Source organism: Orbicella faveolata, unplaced genomic scaffold (genome assembly GCF_042242905.1).
Source record: "Orbicella faveolata isolate gen_17 unplaced genomic scaffold, um_ofav_v1 contig_34, whole genome shotgun sequence".
NCBI classification, from domain to species: domain Eukaryota; kingdom Metazoa; phylum Cnidaria; class Anthozoa; order Scleractinia; family Merulinidae; genus Orbicella; species Orbicella faveolata.
In genome coordinates this window covers 1,732,501-1,745,572 of record NW_028301563.1, presented here as the reverse complement: position 1 = coordinate 1,745,572, position 13,072 = coordinate 1,732,501, and the positions used below count along the sequence as shown (strand labels likewise).

The following is a 13,072-nucleotide window of genomic DNA, read 5'->3' as shown; positions in this document are numbered from 1 at the left end:
CTATCGAACACGACTCTACACTTCGTGGTAGCTCTATCTTCTCGGAATACACCATGATGAGGGAGGTATCTTATCTTGTCTGCTTTGTAATCTTCTTCATCTATCGGTCGAGCATGGCCATCTTCAATGTATTGGCTCACTGCTTCACAATACGTTCTCGCCTTCTCTGAATCGTTTACCAATCTTCTTTCAGTGGAGACAAGTCTTTGATACGCTTGCCGATAGTTGTAAACGAGAGGTGGATGATCTTTTTTCCAACGAAGACCAACATCATACCGCTCACCATCAAAACGACAGGAACTGTTAAACTGATTAACTGCATCCTCCTCTTCGGCGGTTCTTTGATGCTCCTGATGATTTACGATCCCAATAGCGTCTAGCTCCCAGAAAAAATTTAATTGATCATCGGGACTGTCGATCTTCGTTACAGTGAGCATTGCTGTCATCTCTTCACTCTTCTTAGACCCGGAGACAGGACCACTCAAAAGCCAACCAAGTCTTGATTTAGTTGCAACCGGTGTCCCTGGACGCCCTTTTCGTACATCTTCTTGAACCAACTTGTAGTATTGATCGGCTCCAACCAACAGATCAACCGATGCAGCTTCTCTTGGAAATGTGTCTGCGAGTTGCAGGTTCTTTAGTTGATTACATCTTTTGACTCAACTTCCACAGCTGCGAGGGGAGCACAAACACTGTTTATGGTCCAGGCATTAATCAAAACGGCATGATCATCATCACTCGAGTTAAAGGGCGCTAACTTAAACTTAACTCGGTTCATCTTCTTTCGCTGTTCCTGACCACCAAGTACCTTAATGGTCATAGTGGCGGGCGATCCATAAGGTTTTATCTTAAGACCATTGGCAATAGTTGTTCTCAGGAAAGTCTCTTGTGATCCACGGTCCAGAAGAACTCGGACTGGGCATTCCTTATCTCCATATAGCAATCTTGCACTGGCAGTTGGCAACAGATGTTGCTTGTTTGTAGGCACAAACCCAGAGATCAGAGTGATTGAATGTCCGGTTCATTTGGTTTGGACTTCTGAGAGATGTGTAGCAACTGATGATGTCCTCTTCCACATCCATTAACAGAACATCGTGGCGCTTTACATGTCCTTGAACTGTGCAAAATGCTTCCTGGTTGTAAACAATTAAAGCAAGTTGGAGCGCCTTTACGCTTCATCAGCGTATCCCATCTCTCGTCAGGTGTCTTAGTAAGAGCCGTTGGGTACCTCGAGGTCTTGTGACTCTTTGCGCAAAAACCACACTTCAGCTTTTTGTAATCATGATCAGAGGCACCAACTAGCGATTGGGCTGACATTTTCCCCTCGTCATCAGGATTCTTGAATCTTTTAGCTGTACCGTTCCTCCTACTGTGTTTTGGTAGTCCATCTTTAACGTCGTCGATGGCGTCTTTATTTAGCACATGACCCTCCAAAAATTGAATGAACTTCTTGATGTTGATATCCTTGTCTTGCTCTTCAGTTTCATACTTGGTGAGCTCCAACTCCCATTTCTCCTTTAGCTCACGAGGCAACTTTGTTTCGAAGATAGGCAGCAACACCATAGACAGACTAGGGTTATCATCAGGCTTAAGACCAAGTGACTCCAAACTTCTCATCCTGTTTCGCAATGTGTCGTACAGTTCTCTCAACAATTTTCCATTAGCCTTTTCAGGAATATTCAGATTTAAAATGGACTTGACAAGCTCGTTTGCTAATAAACGTTTCCGTCCAAAACGATTTCGCAAATCTTGAAAGGCTTTGGAGTAGTTGTCATTCGTAACGGAATAGCCTTCGATGCACTTTAATGCCCTGCCAGAAAGGCATGACTTCAGGTGGGTAAACTTCTGAACATTGCTCAATTTTTTGTGTGAATCAACCGAAGCAACGAACGCGTCATGAAACGCTGGTCATTCCAACACATTTCCTGAAAACTTTGGCAGCTGCAAGAGCGGTAATTTCACACCAGTAATATGTTTAGTTATCTCACTCAACGATGCATTGACGCCACTTTTCGCGATGAAATCTTCGGCCATTCCGGAAATCCGTAATATTTGAGAATGAAATTCATCCCACTCTTTGAGAAGTTCGTCCGTCAGTTTCTCTTCTTCAACGTTCGCCAAAACTTCCTCTAATGAGTGTACACAGTCAGATTCGTAATTATTCAGTTTCTTCAGCTAACGCTCAATTCTCGATGGTGCAGCTTCTGCATTCATTAATTTTTCCAATTCGTTGCTTACACCTTTCGCATTTTTCTCCACAAAATTTAATCGTCTTTTGGCAACAACAAATTTTGAACCATACACGAGGGGAACCTGTTCCGTTCCTGTATCGTCGGAAGGCTTGTCCAAAGACCGCATCATTTTCTCCGTAGAATCTTTAATAGCTTCAGTCAACGATTCCCGAAAATTCGTTAAAGATTCCTCGACATATGCTCCCATTTTGTTAACGACGAATTCGATTTCATCAATTCTTTGATCAGACTTTCGCAGCTGGTCGATGCTGGATAAAATTGGCTGGTCCGACTTTTAATCCATATCGTCAATTGTTTCCGAAGCGAGAGATTCTTTCACGTTCGAAGGCGAGCTTTTGACTGTGGACTTTTGCCGAGGCGTCGGTACAGGGGTTCCGTTTACCGATGTAAATTGTACTCCGTAGTACTCGAGAAGTTGTTCTTTCAGGCTTGCTTTCGTTCCGTCTTGTGCTAGTCCAAACGTAAAGCAAAACGTCCTAAAGTCCTCGATGCCCAACCTGTTTACTAATTCCTTCGCTTCAGTGAAATTCTTAGGAATCAAAAATTCTTCTCGACCTTTTCCTGCCATGATCGTATACGTGTTTCGGCCGACGTATTAAACTCCACAAAATAGACAACCTCGCTCTGCTACCAACGTACGGGCCCAGTAAAACGACGAACACTCGCAGAATTCGACATAGCAATTTAATCCGGTAGTATTACATCGAGACTTGATCTGACTCTTCGAGCAGCAGAAAAAACACACACGCAACAAAAACTCACACTCACACCCACTCGCATATAATTTAAATGTTCTACAGTCTCTTGGGACGTCTGATTGCACGCCCATAACGTGTCCTGTATTTGTCATCTTTGTCGGCTTCTACACACTTATTTAAATTAATTACGACTGCATATTAACTTAATTGACTTGACGGACATCCTTGGCAAGTTAGTAATAGGTACGATAAAAGGCACGTGTGCTCATCTTGGTTTAATTAGTGTGGCATCAGCGTCGGGCATCTGGGAGTTTCTCTTTGCCTCCTTGTGAACAGATGCTAGTTACATCGGTGGCGTTAAATTCGGCGGTACGTGGAGAGAGACACACTAGTTGTTTACCATTTACCCAAAAAATCCAGGAAATCTATGCCAGAATGTGAATGGTAAGACAAGTTTCGCTCGATCGACTGGAAAATTGCCAAAATAAGGAACGTTTTTAAAGGTAGTTCAAAATTTCCAACCGAAATATCCGAATAGAAAACGTGCTTAATATTCGCAATTCTTCGCAAGTTCCAGCCGTTACCTTGGAATTATGGTCAGGTCGCACTCATCCTAGGCTCTCTAAATGAAATGGGGGTTTTAGCCAACATAGCCACTGGTCTGCCTCCTGCTGGTTGGGATTTTTAACCATGTTATGTTCATTTGCGTCATCTGTTGCTGCTGCAAGTAATTTAATACATATACATATTTCATTTTCTACACTCGTATTCAGACCTTGCCTATACCTGTTTTCCAGGTCGGTCATTGGCGTATCTGTAACGCAAAACTCGTCCATTGTCGAATCCAATGGCATATTTCTTACCTTTGGCTACCTCTCTTGCTTTCTGAAGCACGATAAAAGCGTAAATAATGTGTAATGTGTAAATAAAAACGTCCTGATGGCTTCCTTTCCATACGCAGTTCAGATGAAATGAACTAAGTTTTATTTCACTGTTCTGTCTCAGTCATGTTACTGCATAATGTAGATATAGATGAATGCGCCAGCGGTGACCATAACTGCCTCACTGGTACAGCTACATGTACAAACACTGTCGGTTCGTACAACTGCTCTTGTAAAAGTGGATACGTGGGAGATGGGACGACAAGCTGCGTACCGACTGGTGAGTGGTAGTTTGCAAATATCGTTATGATTTGGAAAACAGACAAAAGTTGGTCAAGATAACCTCCTATAAAGACGTTCTCTGTGCTCGTCACGCAATCTGTGAGGACTGCGTGACGAGCAATAAGAACGTCTGGGAAGGAGGGCCAAGATCAAGGGCGCCAAGTAGACCGGTAACTAATAATAATAATAATAATAATAATAATAATCTTTATTGAGGAAACTTTTTCACGTACATGTGGTTTTCGAAAAGGACCTCAAAGATTAATACTAATTAATAAAACTAAAAATATGAAATTTATAAAACACTTAAGTTAAAAAATTAAAAACCTGTCTCTTAAAAATATTTAAATTAGCAGAGTCTCGTATTATGTGGCTTAGAGAATTAAAATCATTAACAGCGTGATAGGTGGTTCTTTGTTTACCCCAATTCGTTGTAACGCAGGGGAGTCTAAGATTGACTTTATGTCTAGTGTTATAATTATGCTGATGTTGTTGTATTACTAAAGTCAATTCGTGATTTATAAATCCATTTAGACATTTGTATACATGCACACATCTTCGCTGGAAACGCCTTTTCTCTAATGGTATCCACTTCAGAGTCGCTAATGCATGCGACGCAGATGAATACAGCGGTCGATCTAAAATTGCTTTAGCCGCTTTATTTTGCAAAACTTGTAGGCTAGACATTAAAGTTACATTATGCTTGTCACCCCAAACTAGATCTGCGTACTCGAATAAGGGCATGACAAGACTTTTATAATAAAGAATGCGCGCCCTAAACGGTAATACATGCTTAATGCGCCTAAGTAGGCCAAGCCTTTGGTTAATTTTCCCTGCCATATATTCGACATGATTTGTCCAGGTAAAATCAGACGATATTAAAATTCCAAGATATTTAAAACAAGTAACATCGTTCACACAATGATCAAAAATTGACACAGTTAGAGCAACTTTGCTCTCTAGTTTCCTGTTACTGCCTATGAGCATACATTTGGTTTTTTTCCGGATTCAGTGTTAATTTATGTTCGTTCAGTCATTTCGCCACCGCCAGGAGGTCTTGATTGAGTTTGTCAGTCAGCTCCTAGGAGGAAGACCCATAGTAGTAGATCACCGTATCGTCTGCATAGAGTGACGCTTGACAGGCATCTAGAACGCTTGGCAAATCGTTGATGTAGATGACAAATAGCAGGGGACCCAAGATACTTCCCTGAGGAACCCCGAGGGTGACTGGTAACTCATCAGACAACTCATTCCCACAACATGTGCGCTGTTTCCTGTCAGTGATGTAAGAGCGAAACCACTGAAGCGAATTCTCACATAAACCAATCTCTGAAAGCTTACGTAACAGAATCTCGTGGTCCACAGTGTCGAAGGCCTTGTTTAAATCCAAAAACACGGCCCCACATAGTTTACCTTGTTCCATATTCAATAAGACTTCATCGGCAAATGAAGTCAAAGCAGATACAGTAGAAAACCCCTTTCTGAATCCAAACTGTTTCCTTGTGAGTAGATTGTTCGTAACCAAGTACTGGTACAGCTGTGAATGCACAGCTTTCTCAAGAATTTTACTGAGTGTAGGTAAAATAGAGATAGGTCGATAGCTCGACGCATTTGTCCGGTCGCCCGATTTAAACAAAGCTGTAATTTTGGAGCACTTCCACAATTTAGACTAAATTTTGTAGGCAGTTTTTCCTAGACGATAAGGCAACAAATTGTCTTTTTCATACGGCGAGATTGTCTTGAATCGAATCCGATGGTTCTAATTGGTTCTTTCATGGTCGGGATTTATAGGTGTGAATTAAAACCAAGCGTTCTGATTGGTTCCTTCTTGGTTGAGATTTTGTCAAAGGGACGGTATCTTTTTTATTTCAAACAAGCATGGTCTGAGTGCCGTGTTATCAATTATTTACAAACCTGGCTCGCGCGAGTCATACTGGGGAATATATTGGCCCCCGACTTACTACTTACCTGCTACAACGGATTCCCTACTATGGCCTTCCGGGCTTCGCGCTCGGTCAGTAAGAGGTTAAAATCTTGAAAAAAGTATTCGACTATCAAGAATCAAAATATTTTGCCATAACTATTGAAGAAATCTTTTATCGAGCGCTCGGTCTTTCAGCGGTTTCGGTTGATCTTTAGCTTTATTCAGAGAGGGGAGAGGTGCATTTCATGCCCCACAAACTTTGCAGGCAATACTCTAAATTTAATTTTGGTTACGTTTCCTAACATTTATTCGCGAACAATTTGGTAGGACATGTTATTAGTCATGGATGTTGTGTTTCCATGATAATCATATTTTATGGCCTACAGAGAAAGCCGACTTTTGGACCAGCTATAAATCCTCCCAATGCTATTTTCATAGTTATAACGTTGCAAGGGTTATATGATAAGTGCCTCAAGACCCCACTCTCTCCCCCTTCTTGTCCTAGCAAATAAAAAAGCCCGGTTTGAACAGGGTTAAGCCACTTCGACTACTTTATTCAAGTAAGTAGATGCCGTTGACATTGCTTATGCGCCTAAATTTTTTTCCCTAGAATGCCAGAGTTATCAAAGCCTTACTGACGGTAACAGGAAAATTACATACAGTGCAGGACCTGCGACATGCGACTATTACGTACTCACACCGGGTTGGTATCGTTTCGAGGGAGCTGCAGGAACAAAGATGGCTACCAGTTGTGTTCCTGTGGACCACTGTGGGACCAATGCCCCTGGTTGGTTAAACGGTGCTCATCCTACCGTTGCAGAGGGTCAAGTCACTAGACAGGCCTGTTTTCATTACTTCTCAAACTGTTGTGTATGGTCCATCAACATTCAAGTGCGAAACTGCGGCGAATACTTTATTTATCACATCAATCGAACGCCTCCAGAACACATATGCCAACTTCGCTACTGCAGTGCTGATTAAACTAAATAGCACAATACGAAGAGATGTGAATTCAGAAAAATTATCCGACACACTTATAATTACTTCAAGTGAGTTTGAGCTGATACGACTCTATAAAAAACACTCTTGTAAACTATTAGAGTTGGAACGTGGCCTACCATATCAGGCGCTTCATATCAGACTCCAACATACAATACGAGACCCCGACCTACCATATCAGACCCCAACGTACCATATCACACCCCGATCATATTAGTCGGGTTTGACCGTTTTATGTGTCGGGTTTAACTTTATGTTAACTGTTGTGCTAAGTAATACAGTAATTCTTCAGTAGCGTATTGAAATTATTATAAAAGATGGTTATTACGAATAACAAACTGCAAGTTCACTGGAAGAGAAAGTCGAAATTGTTGCTACTTCCCTTCTAGCCTATAGCCTAAACAGCATCGCGTTTCTTATTACCGTATTCTGGCACTATTTTTTTTAGGAAATATATAAATTATAAATGCTTTTAAAATATATTTTTGAAGCAAGCATCGGTCCCAGAACGTTCTAAGATAATTATATGCATCACTTTGTTTCAAGTCACGCAACGAGCGTCTTGAAATTTTTCTTGACGCAAAATGCCTTTGTTTATTAGCAGACTTCGCTGACAGATTGGTATCATGTCCGTCTCAGAAGTTATTATCCGATTGCTTCATGTAGTCACGCAATTCTCACCCTCGCATATTACTCGTTTAATGTACCGAAGCTTTTCTCTACAATAAGGTAGACCGAAGAGAAGTGTATAACACGTTGATAAAGATCAAGCATAAGGTGATTTTATAGCATTTCTTTATTGGGATATTTGTATAATTTCACGCCCGAAATTTTTATAGTTATATTCATCGACAGCACTGGAAGGCCTCTTTCACTACTTTCAAACACCGATTTAAGCAATGTCTTACAGGTGAAAATAAGTCGTCTGCTTGCAACCAGCGGGTATGGACTCCCATTAAATGATCAATTCCACATTATTATATGTAATTGACTGAAAATTTTAAAATGAAGTTTCATGTTTGGCCTCTCCTTAATTGTAACAAATTCTAATTTCCCCACAGGGACAAACCATTTGCTTATACTTCACTTATCTACTGTAAACTACAAAGACGTAGTTTAAGTTGGGAATATAACAAGTTCAGGAGTCTCGCTCAAATACTAAAATCTCTCGTGTTCCTTTCAATTAATAACCTCATTGGGTTGTTCATCCATTCGGTGGTTCAGCCTCATTCGGTTGTTCCCAATCACTCTCGAGGGGATCCTAATAATTGCCGTACCTACTCGCACAAGACTGTGTACAGTAACCTGGGTGTCCTGCGTCTCCGTCGTAGGAATAGAACGCCAACGCACTGCCTTTTCCCGACCCTCTGAAGCCCGACATGTCTTTGTATTGTCGGTCACATCCCAGACACTCTCGTATGGAGTGGGGCCTGAGATTGTAGGTGTCATGTTCGGGGCCTGAAATTGTAGTCTCCCGCGAAAAGCGTGGGGTCTGACATTGTCGGGGCCTCGCACGAAAAGCGTGGGGTCTGAAATTGTGGGTGTCATGTCGGGGGTCTGATATTGTAGTCTCGCGCGAAAAACGTGATAACTGACATTGTCGGGGCCTGATATTGTAGTCTCACACGAAAAGCGTGGGGTCGGAAATTGTAGGTGTCATGTTCGGTCCCTGAAGTAGTATACAACAGCACTCGACAAGGCATGATTATAGAATGAAGATTTTGTTATTCTCGATCAATTCACGTAATTGTGAGCTAATTTAGTTACTTTTAGAAGAAAAAGCAGCCAAAAAGGCCCAATGCAAAACAAATCTTACACGCAAAAGGTAATCTATCAAAGGAAGAAGATTAAACAATATAGATTTACTAACCAAGAGAGTAATATGAAATGAAATAAAAAGGATCCCCCTTACTTTTCTCACGTTCTTACGTTTGAGAAGTTTCATTGAAATAAACGACTAATAACTTCGCAGCCAGTGTAAACAGAATTATCGAAAAGGCTTCTGAGTACAAAGCATGGTACAGTGTACTTGATCATGACCTGACAAAAAGAACAAAGTGTAGGACTGTAATGATCACTTGACAAGTTAGAGCTCTAAGAGTTGTAAATAGTTAAAGAGTAGTTGATTGCAATAAACGTCTTTGAAAAACATTTGTTCGTTCACTTTCTCGGTCTTGTCTACTTGCATAACTTTAGGCGTTAATGACCCCAGGGAGATTATTTTGCAATAACGAAGAAGCAATGGAAAACTCTATTGTATTTGAACAAACAGAGTTGTTTTGTTCTGTCTAGTACGTTAACAGACCAAATAGAAATCGATTTATTCGCAATCATAGATTTTTATAATGACTGAGGCGTGTAAGGCGCAACCGAGATTCATATAGACTTTGTCCCAAGGCGCTAAAGCCGGTAGTAATCATGTCCAAAGGAAATTTCTTTTCTGCTTAGCGTCTATTTAAAGTGAAAATACAAATTCACAGTCCAAACACGGAAAAGCAATTTCCATGTCGCCTATACATAGTTAATATTTCCCAGGTCGGAAAATTAAGCACACGTAATAGAAATAAAGTATATTTTATTCTATTACTAAATTACCTGCTGAAATGTATTTCTTCCTATTTTATACTCAATAATGGGCCGAATTGGGCAGGGGTTCTTCAGAATGAAGGTTCTTTAACTTGGAAAGCTTGATACCTGGTAGACCACAAAATGCTTCTTTCAGCAAAACTATTTCACTTATAGGAGTGATCAGATTTCTAGCCAGTAAGCGGTAGGTGTTAAATTGTATTCGACGAGCAGAGAGAGTGAGACCCATGTTAAGCTTACTAACATATTCCTAACATTTCACCTCTTTATAATGAAAAAATCACATGACTTCTGTTACTGAAAATAATTCTATTACATCATTCTACCTATTTTCAGATTATGACGTAACACCTCCAATGACACCCTACAACCCTCCATCCTGATGATGTCACTATTCTATATTTAGATTATGATGTCATTTTTGATGACGTCAACCTCTGGGGTATTGTGACATCACTGTGTCCATGTGTCCCGGTCGCAGAACTCTCTGTTGTATACTACTGCCTGATATTGCAGTCTCGCGCGAAAAACGTGAGTTCTGACATTGCCGAGGCCTGATATTGTAATCTCGCACGAAAAACGTGAGGTCTGAGATTGCAGGTGTCATGTTCTGGGCCTGATATTGAAATCTCGCACTAAAAGCGTGGGTTCTGATATTGTACTATCTTATTAAAGTGCGGTATCGGATGTGGATGTTCAAGGTCTGATATTGTAGTTTCGCGCCGAGGCTTGCTGCCCCAGTAGTGTTGCTAATGTTTGGGGCCTGATGTTTGAAATTTCTCGCTGAAGCCTGAGTCCCGCCAATGTGAACGTGATTAGCATGGGTTAGATAGTAGACATATATGAGAGGGGGCTGAGGAGGGGGTTAAACGTCAAGCATAGTGGTCTGAGGTGGAGGGTCTGAGGTTGGGGGTCTGAGATGGTGGCCTGAGATGGGGGCCTGAGATGGGGGGTCTGAGATGGGGGACCTGAGATGGCGAGAACGTTCCAAACCCTGATCCTTGTAAAGCTGAGATCCACTTGGAACAAATCTAATAACCTTAAGAATTTGAACAATGTCGGGTTATTGGTACAGAGCTCATGTGTTTTACATTTTCAAAGTTCACGCGATTTCCGTTTTCTTTTCATGCAGTGTACATTTTAATCAAATTTAATTACACATTATAGGGACGCCGAGTGATAATAAAACAATACATTTCTTGATTTCGTGTAAGCCACACGGCTGCTCCAAAATAAATTTAATAATGTTCTGGACTACGGTTCACTGTTTGTTTTGACTTGTCACGCATTGACAGACATGGGTCGAGTTATCGAGGGTAAAATTATATAGAAAATGACCTAAAGGGTAACAAAAATTGCTTCAAGTTAGCGGAAGGTTCGAGTTATCGAGGTTTCGAGTTGCCGAGGGAAAAATTACAGTAAATGTATGACGGAAATCCAGGGGAAATCGATTTTAGTTCTAGTGGGCGCGAGGTTCGACTAGCGAGGATTCGAGTTATCGGGAGTCGACTGTATCTGTTGCACTGGGAGAGGGGAAGCCTTTAGTAAGATACAAAGCAAGGATCAAATCGGTGAAGATCACAAATATATTGCTTCTTTCAAGAGAACTTTAAGCCTCATCATAAAATGTAAAAGGAAGCATGATAATCATTATTCCAAAAGAACAACAAGAACAACATGTTTATAAAGCCTAACCACATACAGGCAAATATTATTTCTTGTTTTATTTCTTAGAAATAAAAAGTTCCAAATTTTACTGTTATATTTCCAGTTGATTATTACAATGTAAAACAATGATAGCTACTTATTAAAATTTCAGTTAACTGTAACGGGAAAAAAATTAATCGTTAGCCGAAAAAGGGCCAAACATTTAACCGTTAGGCTTAAAAATGCTTAAAATTTAACCGTTAGCTGTAAAAGCCACTGCCCCATTGAGACCCTCTTACGTCACAAGTCAGATTTTTCCTCTATCTTTACTTTGGTTTTTTAGTCCTGGCTGTATTAAATTTTGAAATTCAAAATGTTTTTCGCGTTTCAAAGATCCAGCAGTAACTGAATCAATGATGGTTTGCACTTGAATCAGACTTCAACAGCTGAGAATTATTAGGATTTATTTCTACACTCCTTCTGTCTAGAGGTATATAGTCAAACTGAAAGAAACAAATTACAATTACTTTGAGGCTCTGTGCCGTAATTGTCGTAATTGACCTTGAACTAATACAAACTGAAAATATGTCATAATTTTACTTACAATTCTTGTAATCCTTTCCCGTCCGTAAACCTTGCGTTTAAGTTGATACTTTCTCTTTACGAACTTAGTGTCTCTTAATGAAATAACATGCCCTCTGCGAGATTCGAACCGTGTGATCTCTTTTATAGAGGTATGTGTCCCTAGGGACCTTACATAATCCTGCAAGGACTTATATAACTTCGTGTTCGTGCAAAACAAATGATCTTGACATCAATCTGCAATACTTTATGCGCTATGTGTTATTATACTTTGTGTTGCAATATGTTTAGATTTGTTATCATTACTAGAGAGATTTCAAAGAAAACTAAACAGGCTTCACGCGTAATTGATTTGAGGTCTACGCGAAATACTCATTTTACTACGCGTTACTCATTACAAAGAACACGAGTTGATTTCCTCGAAGTTAAAAACTTTTCACTGATTTTTTAAAAAATATAAATTACAATCCCTATTAATTATTTGTAGATACTTACTTTTTTCAGTACATTCAACCTTTGAAAGAATATAGAGTACGTTTGCTTTTTTTCTGAAATTGACCTCAAACCACGCAAATGCTTTATTTTGGTTACTAATTGCGCAAAAATATGACAAATCAGTATTATATTTTTTTATGATCAATATTGTCTTCTAGCTGAGCATTCAGATCACTACTTTTGCTAACAAATTTTGACTTGTCACTACGCTTTCTTTATCTCCTTTTCACTTTTTCTTTGAAATTGTGAACAAACGGTTTTCATTACTATATTCCGCGTCACCAGAACAAATCTCCAAAATCCACGTGTGAATTTAGCAAAGTCATCAGCTACACTGAGCAAGGAAGACGGAAATTGGAAGAATAATGGACCAAAAATTTAGATAATTCATTTCATAAATTTCAAAATTTGTGCACTCCAGATGTGCACAAGGTTTTCCATGACAGATGCCGACTCTGTCTCGTCACCTGTTTCCACAACAGTCCAGAAATGCCACACACCAGTGCAATGGAACCTCGACTTCACGAGGTGTCAAGGGACCGAGGAATAGGCCACGTTCGATATATCAATATTCTAACATCGATCCGAGGCTCGGATCGATGTTCAAAATTGCAAATTTTTTAAGTTTTCTTTATATTTCAATTCCCAAAAGAGACTTGGGTACAAAGAAAACACCACCAAACATAGAAGTTTGTGCTGAAAGCCTCGGAGCCATGTTAGAATATT

General features: G+C 40.1%; 1 protein-coding gene across 1 annotated transcript; it reads right to left on the bottom strand.

Annotated features, from left to right (window-relative positions):
* Positions 1-4,419: 4,419 nt before the first annotated feature.
* LOC149104265 (uncharacterized) lies at positions 4,420-5,713 on the bottom strand. Its single transcript, XM_089272089.1, has one exon. The coding sequence runs from the start codon at positions 5,098-5,100 to the stop codon at positions 4,420-4,422; it is 681 nt and encodes a 226-aa protein (XP_089128215.1). The 5' UTR covers positions 5,101-5,713.
* Between the last annotated feature and the right edge of the window lie 7,359 nt (positions 5,714-13,072).